The 21,418-nt window shown below is 49.5% G+C and overlaps 1 protein-coding gene and 1 long non-coding RNA gene across 4 annotated transcripts in view; one reads left to right on the forward strand and one right to left on the reverse strand.

The window, feature by feature from the left end:
* Window positions 1–727: 727 nt before the first annotated feature.
* LOC102150099 (uncharacterized) lies at window positions 728–10,501 on the forward strand. Of its 2 annotated transcripts, none has more exons than XR_011428638.1 (5): window positions 728–986; window positions 1,235–1,396; window positions 1,839–2,072; window positions 3,892–3,953; window positions 9,916–10,501. It is a non-coding gene; the product is annotated as an uncharacterized lncRNA (long non-coding RNA). The 2 variants fall into 2 exon arrangements; XR_011428637.1 differs by having other exon boundaries at window positions 813–986; window positions 1,138–1,396.
* PLEKHM3 (pleckstrin homology domain containing M3) overlaps window positions 8,480–21,418 on the reverse strand; it is a 176,120-nt gene continuing 163,181 nt past the window's right edge. For both annotated transcript variants that reach the window (XM_023622512.2, XM_023622513.2), the window contains exon 8: window positions 8,480–14,352. In XM_023622512.2, the coding sequence (XP_023478280.1) occupies window positions 14,175–14,352 (178 nt within the window). In that variant the 3' untranslated portion in view covers window positions 8,480–14,174. The remainder of the gene's footprint in view (window positions 14,353–21,418) is intronic.

Below are 21,418 nucleotides of genomic sequence, written 5' to 3' on the forward strand. Positions count from 1 at the left end.
CTACTGGACAGCCTGGCCTGGAGGCACACCACACACCAGAGGCTGCCTCACTGCCTCGACAGCGGTGATTCGCATGGCGGCCCTGCAGGACCCAGGCGAGACTGGAGCAAGGATGCAGAGTCCCAGTAATTGCACACACAGCAGCGGTGCGGTCACAGGAGTGAAAACTTAGTGATGCTCTCAACAAACATTTATTTCCTAAATGTAGCACTTGGCTCAGTGCCGTGGAACCTGGAACCCGGGACCATGCAGGACACACTGTCTGCTGCCTTCGGGTTCAGAACCACTAGATGAGGCAGGAAATAAATTTTAAGGAGCTGTGATCGGCTGAGAAGTGGGCATTGGCAAATGGCAATAAATTATCTGGTGGAGGATCAGGGCAGATCCTCAGAGAAGGGGACATGTAAGATGGGTTTGGACGGGTGACGAGGAGCTTGGCAATAGACACGGGGGTGGGAGAATGTTCAAAATAGAAGGAACTGCAAACAACTTTGGGGATCTGTAAGAGGTTTAGTGTTAGAGGAATGTGAAGCGGGAGAAGGGGAGGCAGGACCAGCCACCACGGTTTTGGGGCCCTGTGTAAAATGAAAATGCCGATCCCACATTCAAAAGTGATTCAGAATTTCAAGACAGCAAGGCTGAGCCTGAAATCAAGCCTGGGGCCCTGTGGAGTGCGGGGCCACGGCCACGAGGCCAGCCTGGGGCTGGAGCCCAAGTTAGACCGGAAGGACGACCTCATCGCCCAGGGCTTTCCTGGTCATGCTTGGACTCGGGCTCTGTCCCAAAGTCGACCGAGGCCAGGAGAGATTTCTGAGCTGGGGTGAAGCGAGGCCAGGCTTGTTTTTGACAAAGACCATGCTGGGGCCGCACTGAAGTCAGGACAGGAAGGCTGGTCAGGAAGAGAGTGAAATGGCCTGAAGAGAGAGGACGAGGATGGGAGAGTGACAGCGGGACAGAGGCGCCGGGACCTGAAGGATCCTTCGGTGGTGAGCTTGATCACAGACGTGGCCTGGAGGGTGTGTGGGGTGTGGGAGGGACGAGAGCTCCTGCGCTCACGGGCTTCAGCCGGGACATCTCCTGTGCTGGGGCCACGCTGGGCTGGCCCCCTCTGAGGTCTCTTAGGCTCTTTCTTTGCAGGTTCTGGAGCCTGCAGGTCCCCCCACCCCTCCCACAGCATGGCTGAGGCAGAGGGAGGGCAGGAGGTGCCGACGCAGACCCCAAATCTTCTTCCCAGAACCCTCTCAGGACCCACCGCACCCAGTGTGCCACACGAGGCCGATGTTTCACTAACCCACATCGGGGGAGCCAAATCGCCCCCTGCCTAGGGCCCCAGCCTCGAGAGGAAGCTGTCATCACTGTTCCAGAACTCTCCTTGGATTTGCATTTCCTGACTTGGGTATTGGTGACACCACTTTTCATGTCCTGACTGAATCAAGACGGGCCCTTTTTTGGGGGTGAGGGAGCCAGTGAGTGCTGAGGCATCCCTGAGGCAGGGAACTGTTCCACACAGCAGGGAGAGGAACTGCGCAGACCCCACCCCCAGCCCTCCTGCTGCCAGGAAGACAGCAGGTGCTTCTAGTGCCAGGGTGGGGTGCCAGGACCCCTCCCCCTTCATAGGGCCCCTCTTCTGATCCTCATCACAGTGCCTTGGGGGCACTGTGAACCCCTTTACACATGAGCACCGCAGCTGCCTGAGTCTACAGCCCCCTGCCCACTAGCAGGTGTGGGTAGGATGAGGATGGGACCCGGTCCCCAGCTCCTGGGTGCCTCCCCAAAGCCCCTCCCAGCTCGAGCAGATGCCTGGGAACAGCCTCGGTTCTTTTGCTTCCACTTCACAGGTGGAGAAACAGAAAAGAGGAGATGAAACAGTGAGACACCTGGGTGAAACCCGTCTTGTTTCTAGGATGGGGTGATTTTATTTAAACCTGGCATGGAGTGGATGTCTCCATTAGCTTATCTGTAAAAAAAAAAAGAAACAACATAAAAAGAGGAGCCTGGTCCATCCCAGAGAGGAGGGAATGCGGAGGCATATTTAACGCTTTTGAAGGGAAACAAACACACGTGGCAGCTAAGTAAGTACAGTTACAATCGGCTGCGTTGGGCTCCATTGTTCCAAGAACTGTTTGAAAACATGCATGTCCTCCTGCAGTCGCAAGGCTGGCTTGGAGAGTCTGCACTTTCTGGAAGCCGGAGGGCGTGGCGAGGCAGGTGGAGGAGGAGAGGGCGGAGGCAGGGCTGGAGAGCCTCGCTGTCTGGGAGGAGGAGGGAGATGGGAGGTGGTCAGCAGCCCAGGAGCGCCCCAGGAAGCTCGAGGCAACCAACCCCGAAGCCAAGGCCACTCTCTGGGTCGGTTGGTTGCCTGTTTAAACTGGGATAGTGATCTTAGGAGCAGAAAAAGCTTCCTGCACGTAAGAGCTTGGCTGACAGAAAAAGTCCACAACCTGCAGGCTGGATGGAGCGCCGGGCTCTGCAGCAGTCTTCCGGGCTGCCAAAGGGCGAGGGCCTCGAAGGGCACTTGAAACAACACAGTGACTCTGAACGAATCCGTGTGTCTCATCCTTACAGAAACATACCCTGTGTAAATGAGTCACAAGCTTTCGAGAATAAAATCCAATTTTCCTGTCAGAGGGAAAGATGACCCCCCAGACTGCCGGGGGCTGGGAGGCTGGCCGCAGGCCGGTTCCCCCAGCCCCTGCCTCTCCTTTGTGAAGCCTGGAAAATGGAGCAGTGGGGGAATCCTGTGGCGGCTGAGTGTGCCTGCACCGTCGACGGATGACTGTGCAGCCCAGGTCCCTCGTGTTCTGAGGGCATCGTAGTGGAGCTGCCGCCGGGGCCTTTCAGGAGTTCGGGTGAACTCCTCAATAGCAGGTTTTTTTTCCCCTCTTCTTTTCAACATTCGCCTTCTTTTCTTACATCTTCGCTTTCTCCTTTTTCCCTTTTTTTGTGCTTTTTTCTTTCTCCTTTTTCTTTTGGCTTTTCTGATAGCGTTTTTCTCCTGGCGTTGTGTTTTAAGTCTCTAAATGAAACTTGACTGCCCCCACGGCCGGCTGGAGAAGCACAAAGGCCTCCCGTCCCACTGGCTACAGTAACGCCATTGTGTGTCCTAACAATGCACTAATTGGCGGCGACAATTGTGTGTGTGTCGGGGGGGAGGCGGCCGCTCTTTTCCAATCAGCAGGCCACTGAAATAAAAGGAGAGGCAGAGGAGGACGGGAGGCCCAGGCTCCTGATGGCGGGGGACAGACCCACAGAGGGGGCGCAGCACTGGGGTTTGTGCTGGGCTTTCTAAATTAATGATAAACATACAGGAGAAAATAATTACTTTGGGAAAAAAATATAGACTTCACTGCAGGCAACTCCATAGTCCTGGTGGGGGTGGAGGGAGGCCAGGGTGAACCCCTCCAGGACAGCTCTTGGCAGGGGGTTGAGTTGAGCCCACCCCCACAGCAGCATCTGTATTTCTGCAAACCGATGGGAAAGTGGGAGAGGCAGTGAAGGGAGGCTCGGAGGAAACCGGCAGGATGGCTGAGGGGCCGTGCCCTTCGAGGCCCTCGCCCTTTGGCAGCCCGGAAGACTGCTGCAGAGCCCGGCGCTCCATCCAGCCTGCAGGTTGTGGACTTTTTCTGTCAGCCAAGCTCTTACGTGCAGGAAGCTTTTTCTGCTCCTAAGATCACTATCCCAGTTTAAACAGGCAACCAACCGACCCAGAGAGCGGCCTTGGCTTCGGGGTTGGTTGCCTCGAGCTTCCTGGGGCGCTCCTGGGCTGCTGACCACCTCCCATCTCCCTCCTCCTCCCACTGACCCCTAGACAGCGGGGACCCTCCTACCCATCCTCTGCCCTCTCTCACAGATTTTTGTGCCTTTTATGTCATGAATATCTTATACTTTAAGGTGAAATACTCTTCCAGCGGAAGAACTGAATCAAGAGCGTGTGAATGCTTGACATCTTTTTGGTGAGTGCATCGTGGGCCCTCTCTCTGCTCAGTTCTGTAGGAACCAACCCTGCTTCTCGAGCAGGTCGTTTCCATTAGTCGGTTGTCCAGCCCCTTCTGAGTGTCACTGCCCTCATGCTGGCGATACAGCAAGCTCCTGAAGAAGCACCTCTTCTTAATTAAACAAGTCTTCCTCCTACCTTGGCACAGCTCTCTGAGCACGGAGGTCGGGCACGGGCACCCTGGCAGGGCCCACTCCTGTTGTTCATGCTGCAGTGTCTGTTAGGTGCAAAGGTCAGGATGACATTGCAAATGCATGGGGAGAAATTGTGTGGGAAAGGCGTTGTGTCAGACACCAGCTCTGGTTAACCTGAGAGAAGCCATTTGTTGCACAGTTGATAGAATTTAAGGAATAAAAAGAAACAGGTCTTCGGAAGAACAGAGTTCAACGTAGTTTCGAAGGAGTGGGAGCTAACAGCCAATCCCTTTGAGGCTGCAGTCCAGTGTGTGCGCTCAGCTCCCCTCAAGGATCACATCCCTGCTGGCCTGGCTTGGGCTGGGGGCCCCAAAAGGAAGGGGACTTCGACGACAGGCCACCAGGACTTCCTTCCTCTGAAGGGAAAGCGGGACCCTGCACCTTAGAGGAGGCGAGAGGGCAGCTGGGGAGCCACAACCCATCATGATTTATCAGGCCTTCGGGAGGCGCACGCGTGTTCTTATTTTTATTTTGTAAAAAGTTTGCTGTTTGAACAAACTAAACAAAAAATGTTTTTGGGGCAATAAGATGAATTTGATTTGGAACTAAGCATCAGACGATAAGGAATTATTGTCAATTTCATAGGTGTGTAATTGCTTTGTGACTATGTGGAAAAAATAAACATCTTTTTTAGATGTGTACTAAGGCACGTGAGCATAAAACGTCATTATGTCTTGGATTTGCTTTGTGATATTTCCTCAAAAAAGTAAAAAATGAAAACAAGAGTAGCTGAAACAAACCAGGCAAAATCTAATAATTCTTATTTTTGAAAATGTTTATTTTGATTTTTGCAAGTCCTTATTAGAGACACGCTGTGTGGCCTGCGTATGAGCTGACTGGGTGCCAGAGGCACTGATCTGGGGACGGTTCGGCAGGGCTAGTTCCCAGGACTCGCCGTCTGTTGTACGTGCTGACACACGCTCAACCTTAAGTGCCGCTCTGCGTGAGGCCAGCCAGCCAGCCAGTGCCCGGCTCTGCTCCCCTCAGCTCAGCGTGGAATGGACATGCGCAAGCGGGAGCTGCTTCCTGAGACATCTGTCATCAGGCAGCTCCTCTGGGCACTGGGGCTGCTGACGCTGCTTCCTCAGTTGCCTAACTCCGGACAGCAGCGAGAAAGCCATTTGGGGAGGCTGACCCAGTTTAGAATTCAAATTCCCTTCCCTGCATGTGCAATTGGAATTTATTTCCTATGCAAAAGGCAAGGATCTCAGAGTAAAACACCTCTAGCTAGGCGTGGGTATGTGAGCGCCGATCCTGGTGAAAAAGGATCTTGGTGTGTTTTCATAAGGATGCGCGCCTTGTGGTATTCTCAGAACCTGACATTATCAAAAGTGTGTCATCACGATACAGTGCTGAAGCTAAGGCAATTTGGATGTCCTTGGGCCCAAAATTAATATGTGCTTTGTATGGTCTTGTAATTTGGGAAGCAATTTTCCATAACACAGTGGGAGATCTTCCTTTATACATCTGAGATAATTTAGCTCAATGCTCATTTGAAAAAATTACTGCGCTAATAGCAGCTCTTCAGCTTCAGAACAGCAGACCCTATGGGGAGAACACAGAAGTCACGGAAAGTGATTCTCCTGAGTCTGTCTGGGTTCGTCTGGACAAAAGCCGGCGGAATTTCCCCCAGACCAACAGCTGCCTGAGATTGTATGGCAGGATCCGAAATATTGTATAAACTCATGAACTCTAGCCGATTTGCTGAAAGCCCATAGCCCTGAATGGAAGAATATTAAATAAAGGTGGAGGAGTAATGAATTTCCCCATTGTCCAGGTAAACTGGGAGTCAGTGCACATGAGTTGGAATTCCTGTATGTTCAGCTATGGGAACAATTTGTTCTTCCTACTGGATTTTTCTGCCCAAGCTACGAAGGAAGAGATGTAAACAGCAGAATAAATTATATATTTCTGCTGGGTGTGTTTTGCCTTGGGCTTCCTGGGTATTATGTACCATCGGGGCAGAGGGTGGGGGACAATCCTCTGCTCCAATCAGAATTTAATACACTAATAAAAATAAATTTAAAACATTTTTTTCCCCAGTCAGGAATGTAGTTTCTAATGATGCTGCTTTAGAACAAGTCCTAGGTGAGGCCCCGCAGACTCAAGTTCAAGTTTCTAGTTGCATTCCTGCTCCTCGGCACTATCAGCTTCCCACTGTGGCTCTGAATAAAGTCATTGCTGCTGTGGGTGTTCCCCACATGGCAAGCACTGTGGGCATGAAGATCACATTTTTTATAAGAGACTTCAAACCCTTTGGAAAAGCACGCCATCAGTGAGGAACAGCTGTCATCATTTAAATTACTCACTTCATAAAGGGAGGTAAGAAGTGCTGTCCTTCTAAGTTTCCATTCACCTGTAACTGGCAGTGGAGGTTGAAAATCATCACTTCAACAGACGCCTGGATTTAGAATGACGGGTTCATTTTAAAGTCTAGTTCTTTTACTGAGCAAGGCAAATCTGAATACAGCTCAAGATTTCCCAAATTTCCTAGGCCTTTCTGGGCAAGAAGCACTTCTGATTTTCCATTTTAAACACCACCGTCCAGAGTGATGAAGTGCATGTTCATCGGGTGAGCCTGAACTGGGAGTGGATGCTCACATGCATGCATTTGCGGACAACTGCGGCATAACCAGAAGGAAAGAACAAATGAAAGGGAGAGGACAAGGCTCCCTTTGTCGGCCAGCTTAGTCACCTGTGGCCATGACTGGGCCACTTCCATTCTCCAGGCTGCCTGGCAATGGCATGTCCTGGATAAGCAGAAGCTAACCACACCTGGGTGACAGTAAGAGGTGTGCAGAGATCAGGTTTACGAAGATGACTGCAGGCCACGAGCACAAGTTCCAAAGTGCTGTCTGTGTCTGTGGGAAAAGGGCAGACAGCAGCTGTTAGTGGGAGGGCGACTAAAGCCGTTCAGCCCTCTGCCTCCTTTTGACATCCTTCCCGCTGTGGACCACCGTGTGCCAAGCAAACGTTTATTTCAGGGCAACTTGCTTCATTTGATCCAGTGGTTCTTAACTCTCAGGATGCATGGGAATCACCCAGGGAGGCTTAAGAAATACAAACACTCAGGCCCCATCCAGAGTGATCCTGGTTCTGTTGTCCATGACAGAGTCCTGATATTTTGCTTTTGTTTTTGTGTTTTAATGTGAGAACCACTGATTAAAGTCATCGACAAAGGACAGGACAGGGGAACAGTCCAGGGAGATTCAAGTCACCATCTCCTGAGGGGGGGGAGAGATGAACAAAATGCTGTCTCTTTCCACCTGTCTGGAAACATCTTTGCATATCTTCTCCTTGATAATGCCAAACTTCTGGACTTACCCAGCCACTCCAGTTTGTCCTGTGAGTCAGATGAATCTGGGCTCTGACCACATCGTGGGTCCAGTTTGATCCAGTGAAACATTAACTGGTTTCTTTTCGTAGTGGATTATGGCAGGTTTCTTGTGAGGATGAAGTCCAGTTGTTCCTTGAATAGAATGGGTGTGAGCCCCAACTGGTTTCCGGAGGGTGGAGGAGGAGAGGCTGAGCATGAACTTGTTTGGGTGTGTCTTAGGGAGTGTGGCTCAGGGGTCACCTTTGGTAAATGCTTAACCAGAAGCACATTTTCTAGTCTCTTCAGTGTCTTTCTTTGAGAAAGTGAATGTGAATGGTGCTTTGAAAGGTTCCAAGTGGACAGCTGCTGCACCTCACGGCTGTGTTGATGGAAGAGCAAGGGCAGCCAAGGGCGGCAGTGCAGATATTTCCAAGCACGTTGCAACTCCCAGAAGGCTGCTCCCTCTCACAGAAACACCTACTTTTTACTTTTCACTCTTTATTCCCAAAATGTGGTCTTCAGGAACGACTAGCACCCTTGCCTAGTGGCCTACTGCCTGCCACTCGTCCATCTAATTTGGAGAGCACAGTGGGGAGATGAAATCAGGGCAAAAACGTTGGGGAAGAGCTTTAGGGAGGACGTGCCACACACGAGCTTTTGCAGGTGTGTCTCAGAACTGAAGGAAATCATGCCCTGATTTGGCAAATAAGGCCTATAACACTACACCTGCATCTTTAAAAAAGTTACACTATATTTTTCACAAACATAGGAAAGGCAGATGAGAATACTGTAGGCTGATGAATTTAGAAAAAAAGTCTACCTGTAAGATTAATATTAAGAGAGACTTTAAAGTCCTAGCAGCTCACTCTCACTAAAGTGCAAATCTTGACTTTGAATTGACATGGAGGGCTCATGGTGGGCTTTCACCAGCCCTGCAAACCAGCATTGTAATGAAGCCATTATGAGAAGAGACAGTACTTTCTATATTGTTTATTGAAGGAGAGAGAACTTTATACATTAGGAACTGGTGCTCTTAAATTACATGACAGATGACCATAAAAACTTGGGGTCTTGTCGACAATACAACTTCATTTTATATTATTACTGTTATTGATATTTAAAAAATGATGTAAACAAAAATATGGATAAGTTATGCCAAACCAAAAGGCAATAAAATCTAGAAAACAGAAACAACACAATATAAGTTAGCACATTAGCTATTACAAATAGCTCAACACAGAGTGGTATAATAGCCCAAACCCCAAATTTTAGTCAATTCTGTACTGCATGAGCAGAAATAAGGGAAAATGACACTGATCTGATGCAGGAGCAAAAGAACAAGAACAAGAACAAGCAGTCTTCCGCATCGCCACGTTCAACACTTTCATTTGCAACCTAAGCATTTCCCTTCTTTTGCTATTCCTTAAAGACAGGTGTTTTTTCTTAAATCTTCTATGGTAGGCTACTGGCTATTTACGACAAGATTCTGACAGCTGAACACACTCGAGCCTAGGCCTCCAGCAGTGGAAGCTCAGTGGACTGCCCATACCACACAGAAACATTTTTATCACAATTTATCAAAGAGGCTTCCCATTTCCCACTTGGAAAACAGGTGTAAAAATAAACAGAAAACATTTATACAGCAAAAGAAAAGAAGATCCTTGTGTTTGTGTAATTTTTTAACCTGAGAAAGGCTAAGTCCACTGACTTTACGGATTCAGATCTGGTTAACTGGCGTAGTTTCTCTATCCATTGGCCTTGGTGACATGACATTCCTGAGTTTGGTTAATGAAAGCAAACATGCAAACAACGAAAAGAGTGATTGAAAAACAGCATAACCAAAGCTAAAACATTCCATCTTTTGTATTTCCTGGTAAAAGTGTACTGGAGCTGAGAAGCCAATGTTTCTACCTGAATGAGTGTCTCCACAGGGACTCTCTGACTACTGAGGTTAAGGCACCAGGTTAAGCAAAGGTGAAGGTCTGACATGCACATGGAGCGTGCAGGCTCCAGTACATCTGTATCAGGAGCGGCCAGCAGGGAAGAGGCAAAGTGACCCGCATTTAGGTGAAGGGCCCTGCAGGCTCCAAGTGGGTCAGCAGACTGGACGAGAAGCGCTAGGCAGCACTGTAAGGCACTCCTACGGGGAAATAACAAATGGGGCGCCAACACAAAGAAGCCTCAGGCTCAGTTGTCCACTAGCCGGTTAACCATCCACGAGGCCTGAATCTGGGCCAGGGCTCAGGACTAGGGCAAGGAAGGTCAAGGGGAAGGGACAGAGGCTGGTCTGCAGCTCTACGGCCAGTAGGAGGGGATCTTCACTGTGCTGGGTCACTGTGGGTGCCTGAATCTTCTACCTGGGTAACAACTGGCTTCACTCCAGACCTTTCTAACAAGACTTCTTTCCACAGGAAGGAACCAAAGCAAGACAGCAGGTGTCTCCTCAACAGAGTTTGCCAGAGCCCTCCGCCACATCAGAGGCCCCTCTACGAGGAAAGTGCCATATAGCAGGATCACTTGGAACTCATCTTGAAGGAGCCTCCTGACAGAGATGGCTATGCTTAGGTTCCTGGGACTTTTACCTGGAGTTTAACAAAGACTAGGGTGTGTGGAATGACCATCGACATGTGTCCCATGTGCTGGGAAGCAACACTGTCTTCAGATCCATGCAGCAGGGTCCTCAGCCAGCACTGTGCTCAGCCTCAAGTAGCCAGTTCTCCTGGACTCAGGGTGGTTAACAAGGGCCAAGGAGAGGAGAACAGACAGAGTTCCCACTGACTCCTTGCCTGCCAAGGAGTGAGGTGCTCGTTTCCTTCAGTCTTGCCCCAAATTCTGTACTTTTTCATGTTATCTTGGAGTAAGAAAAGAAGTGAGACAGAAAACTCAAGAAATAAGGGGAAACTGCATGCACCTCTCTTTACTGGGAGAAGTAAAAAATAAAATAAAATAAGCTTTGTGTTGCTCCAGGCAGCATTCGAGTCAGGAGCTGAAGACTTATTTCAGAATCCAGTTATTTCAACAAAGCGCGGCAGATCAGTGCCAATGAATAATTCTGCCCAAACACACAAACAGCAGCATGGCTTTGCCCTGAACCAGGAGCAGAATACGTCTCTGCTGCTCAGATAATGCCTCTCTTTGCAGATGTGGCACCCTGATCAGTAATTTACACATGGCCTCTTCAGGCCGGTGGGTAGAAAACAAGCCCACAGGTTTGGAAGCCAAGCCTTTTTGAGGAGGCATGGAAGAAACTATCCAGTGTACTGTCCAGTGTGTCCATATGCAAACACAAAAATAGGCCAGACCCCACCCAGGCGGACTCACTCCAGCTTCGCTTCACAAAGGCTGCCTGGGCAGCTAGTGCCTTAGGGCAGCTCAGCTCTCACTGTGGCAGGAAGGACGCCACGGCTCAGGCCCTCTGCTGCAGTCTGAAGGATGCCACTGAGCGGGCTGGAAACCACAAGTCCCAAGCACTAGCGACATTCCCTTTCTGTTGGAGGCCTGGTCTAGGAGAGTCAAAAAGCAATTACCCTCTCAGCTAATCAAATATTAAAGCTGCTGGAGAGATTGGCCTTTAGCTTGCCGACGTGAAAACGACTCTGCTACAGCCCCTGGGAATGCAGGGAGGCCAGGAGAGACGAGATTTTACACTGTTTTCACAGAAAGAGGCTTTCAACTTTGGGAAAAAGCAGGCCTGGGAAGAACGCGGCTGCCATTCTAGTCGACTGCTTTCTCAGCGCCTGTGGCCTTCCTGCCGCGGTGCAGACTGGGGTCTATTTTAGGAGCTGGCTTCCTCACCGAGGGTTGGACTGTCTCATACACGAGTTTCTGGCACTGTTAGGAGGGACTTCCTCAAGTGATACACCAGGGAATGGGCCTTTCAAGTGAAAAGAGGTTCCTCAGAGTCGGCTGTCAGCTCCAGGAGATTAATTGACCATTTTCTCATGTGCTTTATGTGCAAGATATTTAACATGGGATGAAAAACGGAACATGAGGGAAAGCAGGTATTAGCCTGGTCTTAAGGAGGTGGTAATCTACAGATTTGCTTTTGTTTCCAGTTTCTAAGCAGTGGAACAATGACCTAATAGTGCACCCATAGTTTGTTAGAGTTGAAAACAGTAATAGCGTTCAGGTGCTCTAAGGCGTTCTGGGCTGAAAATAGCAATTTTGAATTTTCATGGCAGACCCACCTCCTATGCCGGCTTCGCTCTGTTCTATCAGCTTTTGGTGGTGGTGGTGAGTGTTGTGCAGGCCTGTGGCCAGCACTGGCCAGGCCGTCAGGGATGGACAAGAGGAGAGAACACAGAGCAGCTGGGACTGGTTCTGGGCAGAAAGGACTGCTCGTATGTGGCAGAGCCTCCACCTGGGCCCTGGTGGAAACAAGGTCCTTTGGAACAGGGTCCGGAATTTCATCCTGACTCTCAGCAGGTCTGACCCTGGGTGACTGTGAGTGGGGCAGGAGGTTCTGTACACAGACCAAACACGGTGGAAGGGGAGGAGATGGCCCTGCGCGTCATCTCCAGCGTGGTGTGCTGGGGTGGGGCTGGCGGGGGAATCACGGCATGTTAATTGCAGGAGGCAGAGCGAGCTGCGGTGACAGGGAACTGGGGGCGGGGAAAAGGCACTGTGCCATCAGAGCACATCTGTTTTATAATAAGCAGGTCTGTAATTCTCTTGTGAAAGATCCTGTTCTCTCTTCTCCGAGGCTGGAAAATATAAATACCGTACCTGATGAAGGGGAGGAGGGACGTGGAGACGGCCAGATCTGTTGCCTGTGTGCCCAGGGCTTGTTTGAGACTACGCCCCTTTGCTTTAGTGTGCGACGTTCTCTGTGACCAGAGTGGGGAAGGTCAGCCTGTGTTTCCAAGAGTAAAGGCACCATAAGGCGTCTCATGAATAGGCCTGTCTAGCCTTGGTTACAGCTCCTATCGAATCAGAAAATCAATGAGTCCGTGGTGCCATGCTATTCAGTTGAAATGTGTGGTCTGGGCCAAAGGGACCGGCATGGGTTGACAGGTGAAATGCTTACACCTAACTGTCTGCACAGAAGTCATTCTAAAGTCACATGAGTTGGGATCTGGGGAGCATGGTATGGGGTGCCAGGAGCAGTGGGTTAAATGCCCCATGACCTTCGGGAGCCCCTGATTCCCCAGGTCCTAGGAGCTGTGAAACTACCAAACCAGGAAGGTGTTGAGGGCGTCTGTGCAGCAGAGACACAAAGTCTTCTCATGCAGTCCACTGGGAACTGCTGCAGCATAGCTCATTTGTTCTCGGAAGGGATAAGGTGGAGGGACTGCGAGCTATGATCCGGGCCCCATCTCACCTGCTCTTTCCACCACAGCGGCTACTAGCTGGCTCTTAAAAGGGTGCTGCACGGGACAACACTGCCTGCTGAGGGCGAGGCCATTCATTCTATTTCTTATCCCCATCCTATTATTTTAGCACTTTTTGTTTTACCTTAACATGGAAATTACATGTGTATATGTATTTAAACAATATTAGGTTTAATTAATTATATTTGTAAGTTTGGTATTTTCTTAATAGTCTAAAGTTGGTATTTTGAAGTTCCATGTTACTCTGACTTTTTAAACAAAAAAACAGGAAAGTAGAAGTGGCTAAAATGACAAATTAAAGGTCAAAATGAAAGGGCAGTGAAGAACAATGAGAAATAATGCATTTAAAATGAATAGGTAGGAACTGCCTACACAGGTTTCTGTGAAAAGAAATTGAAGACTGCCTGTTGGAATGCAGGCACTGCATACCCTGCCCACCAGTCTACAAACCCATGTATTGAATGGCTATCCTGGGAAACCTCCTCAGGCCAGGATCATTAAACAATCACAAATGTCACCATGAAACCGCTGGGACTCGGCTCTTCCGAGAGCCACGTTCACAGCCTGTGGATGCAGTGCAGCATCGCACCCTTGGCTGGGCGTTGGGATTCGTACCAGCAAACAGACTGATGACATGCAGTTACTGGTCACTGAGTTGTCTCCTTTTCTCAAGAAGAGGCCTTCTGAGATGAACTTGCAAACCAGACCCAGTTCTCCTGGGAAGTAAAGGTGTGTGCTTCCTGTCTGAGGGTGCTCGCTCTGCTGGTTCCTAAGCCACTTGGCTCAGATCCCCACCTCTGCAGAAGAAACCGAGGGGAGAGAGCCAGGGAAGGATCCAGGAGTCATTCCTGTGTTTTGAAGATTTTCTTACAAAACAGATGATGATGGGTGTCATCCTCTGTGAAGGCTAAAAATAAATAACACAAAAATAACCTGAAGAGCTGCTGTTCTGTAGGACATGTTTCCTCCTGTGTCCTGTTTAATAAAATGGCCCCGAGAGCCAAAAAAAAAAAAAAAAAAAAACTGAAAAAAGTCTAAACTATAAAGCATTGTATGTAAACCACATTTTGCTTGGGAGTAAGCAGCTGAAATTCATGGCTAAGTATAATTCAGCTATTGGTAACTTTCTGAGCTACAGCGGCTCCATGGACCATGTAGACGAGGACTTCTACAGAATACATGTACAGGACGTACAGTGTGTGTGTATATATAAATATATATCTATACCTAGCTGAAGGTGAGACACGACTCTTCTCCCAAAGGGGTCTAACTGGCTAGTAGGGAGATGCTGGGGTGGATGGGTCACTGCAGGGCAAGCCCTGGCCTTGGTGCCTGCCTAGTCAGGTGTTCTGGCAGGACAGCTCAAACATGTTGCACGCCTCCTCCAGGCTCTCGTCCATGTTCAGCCTCCGCCAGAAAGACTTCTGCTTCTTCTGCAGCTCTCGGCGGACACACCTTGGGCAGGGCACAGACTTTTCTTTGCATTCAGAATGGAAAACGGCTCCACAGCTTTCACACCTGGAAAAGCCAACCACGGATACGATGAGCAAGGTTGGAAGGAGCAAGACAAAAGCCTGCTGTCCAATGGCCTCTGTGCAGCTGGGGCACATTTTATTGCAGCCAGTCCTGCCACTGGGAAGAGAAATGACTCACAGAAATGGGTTCTTCCCTTTTCAAAATGCTCAAGGTTGAATTTCACTTGAAAAACTTTTTTTTCTGATTAGTGCTAGCTGAGGAGAGGCTTATGGCTTCTGGGGGAGGGGAGCCAATAGTCACCGGCAGCTCTGATCATGGTGGCGGTGGGCAGATGGAGCTCTAGAAGCTCCGTGTTTCCCTTCCATTGAGAAAGAAGTGTGGGCGGTAAGCCCAGGGTGAGGTGACAGGAAGTGGGATCGAAGTGCCCGCCAACGGAAAATGCTCAGAGCCCGGGGCTGAGCCCAGGGTCACGGCTGTGGAAACGCAGCTTTCCACTGGAGCTAACAGGAGCTAAGGGATTCCCTGTCACTCCTCACCTTTAACTGACAGTTTGGAAAGTAAAATGACACATTTTCCTTTTCTGAATGATGTCCTATGGTCTCTTGTCCTCCTCAGTTTCTTAAAAATTAGGATAAATAACTCCCCACCTTTAAAAGTCTACCTTTATAACCCAAGTGGGAACAGAAAAGCATGAGAGAGCAGGAAAGAGAGATATTTTTAAAACAACACACAGATCTTGGAATTTATAGAGGAGACATTCCAGATGGGTGACGAGTTTGTTGTCTGGCTTGGTGGAAGCCTGTACAGGAGACTACATGGCTTGCTTTTACTGCAAGGTCTTTAATAACGAGTAACGGACAAGCACAACTGTAGCTGCTCCAGTGGGTGGCTTCCAAAGTGGATTAAGTTCTCCTCCTTCTACACATGAGTGACAAGAACTATTACCTCGTCCCAGGAGCCCAGGGAATTGGGCCTGCATGATTTTGTTCAACTAGCAAACATCCATGGAGTGTCCAGCACCAGACCGGGTTCAAAGATGGCTACGAAGGAACTAGGCCTCGGGGCTCAGCCTTGTGCTTCTTTTGCTTTCCTATAGTATCTTGAATTTCTGTCCTTGGCATAGGATAGTCTTCGGGGCAGCATTCCCTAGGCTGCCACTGACTTACCCCCAGCACCTTTCAAGACTCAGAAAGTTTGGTCAAAGGAGTATCTTCTCACCCAGCCTCATATCCAGGGGAGAAGGCAGCAACTTGGAGGGAGAGACGTCGGGACCAGGGAGGGGGCTCCATCTACCAGGTGACAGACCAAAAGACAAGCTCCACCGCACCCCGAGCATCCACCCCCAGCTCAGCTCTCTGGGCCAAGCACAGCACAGCGGTGGCTCCAACAGCAGGCAGAGCGACACGGCCTGACTTCATCCCACCCTCAAGTCACTTTCCGGCTGTATGACCGCTGTGGACTGAACTGTTTCCCTCCCAAATTCCTCTGTCGAAGCCACAACCCCCAGTATCACTGTGTTTGGAAAGAGGGTCTTTAGGAAGTAACCAAGGTTAAACGAGGTCATAAGAGCGGGCCCTAAGTCAGACGGGGTACAGAAAGCTCCTCTTTCTCTCCCACTGCAGGCGGGGACTCGCGGGAAGAAAGGCTGTGCAGAGCTCAAGGAGGCGGCTGTCTCCAGCCCTGCCCGGGACCCAGCCCTGCCGGACCTCGCCTGGGATTTCCAGTCTCCGGAAACGTCTGCTGTCTCAGCGCCCGCCTGGCAGCCTGAGCTAGGACGACCCCAAGCAAGCTACTTCACCCCTCTGAGCATCCACGTCCTCCTCTGCTAAGCGGGTTCCACGCACTCACCCCGCGGCGCCGGGAGGCTCGGAGGACACGTGGCTTAGGCGCTCAGCACGCGGCGGCGCTGGGGGGCGGGCCCTGCCTAGCTCGTCTCACCCGCCGCCCACCGGGACGCATCCTGGCGCCCCCCAACACCCCACAGACGAGGAAGCTGAGGCTCCGAGAGACTCGAACCGTCTCGGGAGGCCATGGGGAGCTGAAGTCGGGGCTGTGCCAGAGCCAGGGTCCCTGCGCGGCCATCGGGTCGGGGCGGCGCGCGCGCCTGGGGCGGGGGCACGCGGGCTTGCACTCGGAGCCCTGGTTCCAAGCACAGGCCTCCCCTGGGCGGTCCTGGGCAAGCTGTCGACGCTCGGCTGCTCCGCGCTCCTCGCGGTGCCCGGCCGCCCACCGGGACCTCTTTCCTGCTCCCGGGGTCCCGAGAGGCCGGAAGGGGGCGCGCGGGCGAGGCGCGTTCACGCGGCAAGCGCTCGAGGAGCGGGGGCGCGCCGCCGCCTCTCCCAGGGCTGGGGCCTGCCTTCTGGACGCCGAGCTGAGCGGCCAGGGAGGTGGACAGGGCAGGGCATCTGCAGGACCCCCGTCCTCAGCCCCTCTTTCCAGCGGGAACGAAGGTCGGACCCGGGGCTCCTAGTGTCTCTCTCTCTGGGCTGGCTCCTCCCCAGTGGCAGTGGCTTTGTCCCCGCTGGGTCACACCTCTGTAACCTGCTATCACTGACGTTACACGTGGCTTTATCAAATAAATTTCCTTCTTCCCGGCCACTTTGCCCTGCTGAGTTAGTCAGTGATTTATACACCCAGGGATGTTGCCCTGGGCAGTGATTGATAAGCAGAAAACCACTGGGTTCCTTCAGGACCACTCCCTTATCTCTGCTGATACCAGTCACCACCCTCCCGACCCCCCCGCATGTGAGTGAAGAGGTTGAGTCTTATCGGATATTTCTGGTGCAACAATCACCAGAGGGTAATGGAGGGACCGAGTACACCTGCTCTTTCCAGCCAAAGGTCAGCAACTGAAAAAAAAAGTCTGAGATAAAAAATTAATGATTTAAAAATAGAACCAAGTCCTATTTTCTAACAATTTGTAACCCAGCAGGCAGCTTTTGAACTTGTATAATGGGCAGACTGATCAATGACCTTCCCAAATTCAGAGAATCTGCTGTTAATTTTCCCCCTGGTTTTTTCTTTAAAGGAAATGACAGAGGAAGAGAAACTGTTTGCTACATAAAAGTTATGGAGCTCTGTAATAAAAATGTAATGTGCAGGAAAAAGAAAGTGTTTACATAAAAAAATGCAATAGATAGGTATGCTCCTCTTTGAGAAGAGGACTTTATTAAAAAGGACCTTTCATTTGGGGCTGGCCCATGGCCTAGTGGTTAGGTTGGTGTGCTCCGCTTTGGCGGCCTGGGTTCATAGGTTTGGTTTCTGGGTGAGACCTACACCGCTTATCAAATCATACGGTGATGGTGACCCACATACAAAATAAAGGAAGACTGGCACAGATGTTAGCTCAAGGCAACTCTTCCTCAGCAAAAAAAAAAAAAAAAAAAAAAAAAGACCTTTCACTTTAAAAAGATTCACTGGCTCCTTAGTGTTTGCTGAATTTCCTGACTGTATTTAAAATATGATTTTACAAACACGACTTTTCAGGAACACATCTTTTATATAAGGCCAATCTACTAATGTAGTCATCTGTGGAGGAAACTGCACCAGGTAATGAAAGAGGAACGTCCCTGCAGTGTTACTGAGCGATGAGCCAAATGACAGCTAGCATCTTCATTTCTGAGTCACCCAGGCCCAGGAATCAGCAGTCCTGGCGTTTTGCTTGTGGCTGTACACCACAAAGAATGAAGACTGCATGTCCTTCCTTTGTAGTCTCATCAAGAATGCAACTGCAGGGAGACAGGGCTGCTACTGACCAGAGCCGTCCACTGTGCTGAAGACATCCATTGCTTCATGTAGTCCAGGGATCTCAACCTCGACACTACGGACACTTTGGGCCAGATAGTTCTCTGTTGTGGGGGCTGTCCTGTACACTGTAGGATGTTTAACAACATCCCTGGCCTCTACCCAGGATGCCCGTAGCAACCTTCCCGGCCCCCAAGTTATGACAACCAACAACGTCTCCAGATACTGCCAAATGTCCAAATGTGCCCTGGGGGGTGGGGGGGACAGGGAGAGTATCCCCATTGAGAACCACTGACCTGTCTATCTGGAGAAGGCATCACAGAGGGGGTACCCAGGAGGCACTTAAATAGCACCCTCTCCAGGCTGGGTTTGCAAGTGTCACCTGCAGGCTTAGACCAACCAATAAGATCTAGTGTAGCGTACTTATGCATGTCATTTTCACAAATATATATTTTTAATACATCATTTGATTAAAATAGCTGAAACTCACTAGTATTGACTGTACCGAGGTTTCTAAAGTTAATTTAGAATATCATTTAAGAAGTCAGTGCCCATGACTCCATCTGCAATGCTGAGTGAGCCTGCTCACTCCTACTCTTCAGCCTTCCTCGAAAGCTATCTTGGTGGTTGGCCCTCAGGTGCATTTATTTGTTCTTTGGCCAAGAACCTCTGGGCTGTTTCTCTGTTCTTTGCTTCTTTATGTCCTATCTAGGTCATCTAGGAAATCAAAACCAAAAACATTTGCATCTGCTCCATAAAACAAATTGCTTTTATGTAACTGCTAAGCAGTTAGATTTAAGCAACTTCTGAAATGCAAAGGAGACCAGTAAAATAGCAATGTGGCCACTTACTGCAGAGGAGAGAGCTTACCTAGAGTGAGGAACCCTGAGTTCTTGGCCCTGATGGGCCCTAGGGTCACTGGGATCTCGGGTAAGTTACTTCATCTCTGAACCCTGCTCTCCATCTAAGTAGGAGAGAAGCTTGGATTGGACAGTTTCTAAGGTTCTGTACAATTTGCAGATTTTGTGCAGGGGGAAAAAGGCTACTCTGGATTTTATCCCCTTCTTTCCAAATTTTCTTGCCCCAAGGTCTACGGATGAAGGAGTGGGAATGGCACCTCGTTGGCCCCTCTTTGGACAGTCTCTGCTGACAAGCTGGGACTGAAACAGATGAGCCTTAAAGTGGAGAGCATTACTTTACAGTGTATTTATTTGCAATGATTAATCAAGCTATGAAATAGCTAATATGAACTAGTACATACAGCTCTGATTATCAGGAATTTGGCCAAAAGGAACAGACTCTCCCTCTATCTCATAAAATTTCAATGAAACATTAAAGATTCCTCTCTAAGCCTTCTCCCAACCCTTACCAGCACCCCCTCCCCCCAAGAAGAAAACTAAAATTGTTGAATGTTGTGGAGGTTTAGGGGTGGGGCTGGCTAGAGGCAGCAGTCACTTGACCACCCTGTATGGAAGTGTTTGTGTTTTCACATTGGGATGGCCACGTTGGAGGGAACCAGGTGCGTGTCAGCACTGGATGCTCAGCAAAATGTGGGATGAGGACGGAGGAACTCGAGTTCTGCTTCTGTGGATGCTCTAGGGGGCAGTGCCATTAATTATCCACGTGTGCCCTGGCAAACTGGGCCCCTTCCTTGGGATCGGGGCAAAGGAACATCTCCATCATTTGGAGGCAACACAAATCTCATTCTGTCTTAGTAAAGGCACCATGGAATGAGACTGTACGTTTTATGAACAGTCTTTGACCTAAAAATTAGCTTACTGACCTACGGCAAGTGAGGGAGAAGTCATAACTCAGCAATCTAGTAGTCAATTGCCAAGAGATCGGACAGATACAATGTTCTTATTACAGCTATCAAAACCAAGAACACTAGTCTGCTACAAACAGAACTAAATATGTGTAGGGGAAAAGGTTTGCTTCTCAAATATTATGGCAAAGAAGCAAAAATTCCTGGCTGCAGACAGTTTCCTGTTCTGTAATGCCGATGACGTGAGACCTATTAGAGACAGGCTCAATGGCTTTGTCTGCACCCTTCCAGGTTCTAGCTGCACACAGGGAGGTCAAAGGAAGCTGCTAAAGGCACCTGCCCCAAGTTGATGTCACTGAAATGCTTCTGCTCTGTTCATGTTGGGTTCTTCTCCTGCTGCATTTTTATTTTTGGTTCAGGCAATGACCTCAGATATTTCACGAGGATTGAAATCCAGGCTTGAGTTTGGCTGGATCTCTGACAAGCAGAAGGACAGGCCTGCAGAGCAGGGCAGAGCCCTGGCTGATTTCCACCCTCCAGAGCCCACAACGTACAGGGTGGGGTGCAGAAATAAGTGCACGTTATCAGGCATGTGAGTGCGGTTTGCTGTATGGCTACTATGTAAGGTGCCCCATAAGGCCAGTAGCTATTATTGGTTTTTCCAAGAAACCAAGATGATGATTTAAATCTCTTAGCTAAGGGAGTAGTTACTGGGCCCTGGTTGTCTTCAAGTTTAGGGTTGGTATTTTCTTCTGTTATTGTGTAAGTAAATGGATATAAGCAAACAACTTGTAATTTGCTTAAATGGGAAATCAGTGATATTACATATGGTGTGTTGCCTGTATGTGCTATGTATGTACCTACACACGTATGAGTGCTGTTTACAAGAATACACAGAACATGTTACTAAACATTCTGAGGTAAAATGTATTAAACACGATTTAAACAAATGATGCAATCTCACATGCATTCTTTTGCGGGGAATAGGAGGGTTAAAATAAAGGGACGTTAGCACACAGTTTCAGTAACAAATGACTGTGCTGCTGGCTAAGGAGAGCCCGGTTTCACAGCCGCCACCTGGAACACCAGTTCCAGCCGGCCTGGGCCAGGGGTACCAGAAAGCCACTCTCCAGGCCCCTCTATTCTGCTCAGGAGGCAGCTGGGATGGGAAGGAGGGGAGCAGGGAGTCTGGAAGCACTGGATTACAGAACATTGGGCTCCTAGTAGAGCGAGGATGGACCCTAATTGGGCCTGTCACATTTGCAATTGTTCATTGTGATTTCTTTCTCTTTTTTTGGCTGGGGGTAGGAGTGGGGGGCTAGAAAGGCGCCCACATGGTTTTATTGGAATTGTATGAGACTGAAAGGGATCCAGCTCCTTTGGACAAATGTCTGGTGGCTGTGGGTGTGTATATGCCAGTTTGTAAAGCTATTCCAATAGTTCTGAAAGGTAAATGCAAATACAGTAAGATGGATACTAGACATTTAAATCAGGGAACACTGGTATGGCCCTTTGCCCTGCTTTTACATAAATTATCCTTACAATAATTCTCACAGCTAGGTACTACTTGTTTTCCCTTATTAATAAGTTAGTCAGTCA

Source organism: Equus caballus, chromosome 18 (assembly GCF_041296265.1).
Source record: "Equus caballus isolate H_3958 breed thoroughbred chromosome 18, TB-T2T, whole genome shotgun sequence".
Classification (NCBI taxonomy): domain Eukaryota; kingdom Metazoa; phylum Chordata; class Mammalia; order Perissodactyla; family Equidae; genus Equus; species Equus caballus.